The sequence below is a fragment of the Micropterus dolomieu genome, linkage group LG23 (assembly GCF_021292245.1).
Source record: "Micropterus dolomieu isolate WLL.071019.BEF.003 ecotype Adirondacks linkage group LG23, ASM2129224v1, whole genome shotgun sequence".
Taxonomy (NCBI): Eukaryota; Metazoa; Chordata; class Actinopteri; order Centrarchiformes; family Centrarchidae; genus Micropterus; species Micropterus dolomieu.
The window spans coordinates 1,317,507-1,321,215 of NC_060172.1; the positions used below are offsets into that span (position 1 = coordinate 1,317,507).

General features: G+C 37.2%; 1 protein-coding gene across 1 annotated transcript in view; it reads left to right on the forward strand.

The window, feature by feature from the left end:
* The window catches only part of LOC123963464 (bestrophin-3-like), a 17,721-nt gene that overhangs the window by 3,374 nt on the left and 10,638 nt on the right, over window positions 1–3,709 (forward strand). Inside the window, exon 3 of the mRNA XM_046040349.1 lies at window positions 2,205–2,292. Coding sequence (XP_045896305.1) covers window positions 2,205–2,292 — 88 coding nt within the window. The remainder of the gene's footprint in view (window positions 1–2,204; window positions 2,293–3,709) is intronic.

A 3,709-nucleotide genomic window follows, 5' to 3' on the forward strand; every position in this document is an offset into this window, starting at 1 on the left:
AATGTATATTGTAACAGGCTGTATATTAACTTATTGGGAGAAAACTGGTAGTTCTATGTAAAATCAGACGTTGAGCACCCCCATATCGCCAAAATGGCGCGATCCTTGTTTCGCTGCGAAGCTTCGACTATTAGTGGTCAACCCTAGTACCCTAGTAGTAGTATTTTCACCTCAAATTCTGTGAAAATAGGGTTTAAAAAAACTAAAATGATTCTTTAAGGCTTAAGCACTGAAACAGAACAGTTTAAGATTAAACTATATTTAGTTTGAGATGTCGTCCTATATATTAAAGTACACCCGACAGCTAATTAGAAACCAGTGATGTCTGTTGCAGTTGTATAAGTTTTAGGTATTGGCCTCACATATGGTAGGATTTTGAATGCAGGTATTTTATTTCTACTTAAGTTTAGATTGGTGCAGAGCCAATGAAATGCAGTTAGCATGTAAGAGTGCAAATGTCAGGATGTTTAAACGGTATGAACAGCAATCTATAAAAACGTGCACGCATTAGGTTTTATATACAGTTGGTTAATGTACAGTAATATAGTTGTGGAGGGCTTCAGTGTGTGCAGAAATATGAATAGTGAAAATAACATGTACTGTGAAAAGTGCAGTATGAATACGAGGTGTAATTAGATTCGAAGGTGTGGAGTTGAAGATCGATAACTTCTTCCACCGCTGTTGAAGACTAACAATTAACTACTGTATTAATATTTTCAAACAGAAGCTTTCTAACTAAGCTAAAATGTAGCTTTAATTCTGCTTCCTGCCTGAGGACAGAGCACGACAGACAAACAGACAGAGTATTTGGTTGCCTCATTAGCCGGCTGCTAATGGAAACAGATCATTAAAGAGCAGAGAAAGACTAAAAGCAGGATGAGTGTCTCTGTCCTGATTCACACTCAGTGAGAGAACACGGCGTCTATAAAGTGCTGCGTGTTCACTCAGTGTGAAGCCTCCAAACAACCACGTGTTTCCCACATCCAGTTATACAAGTTGACCAAAAACAGAACTGTTATTAATTAATTAGCTCATCCATAATGAGCTAATTAACTTGGTTACACACAGTGAACACTTGCTAGTAAGAGACTGAACATGCACTCAACACACTGAAGGCAAACATGCTGTAAACATGCTACACCCCAAACACTACCACAACAGTTACTACACAGACTGTTACAACTAGTATTGCTATTGCTGGTATGTACATTTATTTGTACATGTTGTTTTTGTAGTATTAGCTGCTACTATTAGTACTGTTAACTACCGTACTTACAGTATTAATAGTAGCAGCAGTGATAGTACTATTTGTAGTACCAGCAGCTGTTATTGTTTTATTTTTGTAGTATTATCAACAGCAGCAGTAGTAGTAATACTAATAGTAGGAGCAGTGACAGTACTATTTGTAGAACCAGCAGCTGTAAGTGTCAAGTTTTTGTTTTAGAAGTATCCTAGTATTTGTTTTTTGTAGTATTATCAGCTGTAGTAATAGTACCATTTGAAGTAGTAGCTGAAGTATTTGACTAAGTTTTGTTTAAGAAGTAGTATTAGTTTTTGTAGTATTATCAGCAGCAGTAGTAGTAGTACTAATAGTAGCAGCAGTAATAATACTATTTGTTGTACCAGTAACTTTAATAGTTTCATTTTTGTTTTAGAAGTATTCTAGTATTAGTTTTTGTAGTATTATCAGCAGCAGTAGTAGTACTAATTGTAGCAGCAGTAATAATACTATTTGTTGTACCAGTAACTTTATTAGTTTCGTTTTTGTTTTAGAAGTATTCTAGTATTAGTTTTTGTAGTAATATCAGCAGCAGTAGTAGTAGTACTAATAGTAGCAGCAGTAATTGTACTATTTGTAGTACCAGTAGCTGTTGTTGTTGATTGTGTTTTTGTTTTAAAAGTAGTACTGGTTTTTGTAATATCATCATCATCATCATCATCATCAGCAGCAGCAGCAGCAGCAGCAGCAGCAGCAGCAGCAGCAGCAGCAGTAGTAGCAGTAGTAGTAGTAGTAGTAGTAGTAGTAGTAGTAGTAGTAGTAGTGGAAGCAGTAGCAGCATTCAAAGTGTTGAATACCTTAAACACACACTGAAGACATGAAATGTCAACCTGAAGCTGCTACTTAAGTTTTATTTATTTGAACTGAATTGAATTTAGAGAAAATAACTGTTCACAACGTTTATCGGTGTGAGTTTGTGTTTTAGGTTTTTATGTGACGCTGGTGGTGAATCGATGGTGGAATCAGTTTGTTAACCTGCCCTGGCCGGACCGACTGATGTTCCTCATCTCCAGGTACTAGTACACAGTGACTCAGACTTTGGTTGTTGGGACCTTTCTTGGTCGGGTTCTTTTGTTTTCTCCCACATTTGACAGCAGCACTGACCTCATTATGCAGCAGGGTGACCATTCTTCAGCCTTCCAGCCATTAAAATGTTCGGCGGGATTGTGTTTCAGAAGCGTGATGGTTATAAATCACGGCTACATCATCAGCTACTGCATATAAGCTTCACATTAGAATAAAGCAGTGGTTGAAAGCAACAATGTACATTTACTCAAGTGCTTAAGTAAAGTATCTCAAAATTGTACCTAAGTATTATCAATTTATGCTACTTTATACTCTTCTCCAGCAGGGTAATGCTATACTTTTTACTTCGCTACATTTAAATAACAGCTATATAGTTCCTCCAGGACTTTGCAGGCCTTTTTTGTGATTGTTGCGGGCTAAAATGACTGATTTTATGGCAGCTTTTCTAAAACACTGCGATGTTCCTGGGCGTTTTTTTGCGATTAAATTTTGGGAATAAGTGAAAATTGCAAATTGCCCTACCCCTGCATATTTAAAGAGCTAAAGAGACAGGAGCATCTATAGCAGTGGTCGGCAATAGGCGGCCGCAATAATATCAGATTGCTTTGATAGCAGGAAAATAAAAAATAAATAAAGTCTTACTTCCTTCCCTAGGTATCTACCCCACATGATATGTACTATGAGCTCTTACTAGTATTTATTGCTGCTATTACTAGTATGTATTGTCAGTTGTAGATCTGTAGTTGATGCTCTGTTGATGCTTGTATGTTGTCGCTTTGGATAAAAGCGTCTGCCAAATGAGTAAATGTAAATGTAAATAGATAGCGGTTGGTGCTGAAATAGATCTCAGACATGACAGCTACAGTTACTCATATAATCACTTCCTCTTAAGTGATTGTGCCTCCAAAATAAAAGCAGGAGAACATTTTTTTTTGCAGCAATGCTTTATGTCGAGTTTATTGAGAGCTTTTACTTTGAAAAGTTCTAAGAGTCTCTGGTTTGTTTGACACACCTCTAAAAAAGCTGTCAGTAAACGTGTGATTGGACTCCCCTGAATTTCCTCAGGGAAATGAAAATAAGCGACCATGGGTTCACAAAGGCGGATCAAACGCCGGAACTACACAAACTGCAGCACATTTTTTATTGTGAGCATGTGCAAAAGTGTCCTTCTAATCCATTTGATTAACAAGGGAGAAAAAATTTGACCCCTGATCTACAGCTTGTTTCAGACAGAGGCTGAAATAAAGGCCTTCATGAAGAGACAGTATAAGACAGGAAATGTTTTTTTTGAACTTTGAATCATGCAAAGCTGCCATACAGGAGTCACAGAACTACAATATACTGCTGGAAAAGCAGCATAATAGGTCTCCTTTAACTGTGTTCCCGTCTAGCTACACCGGTTGG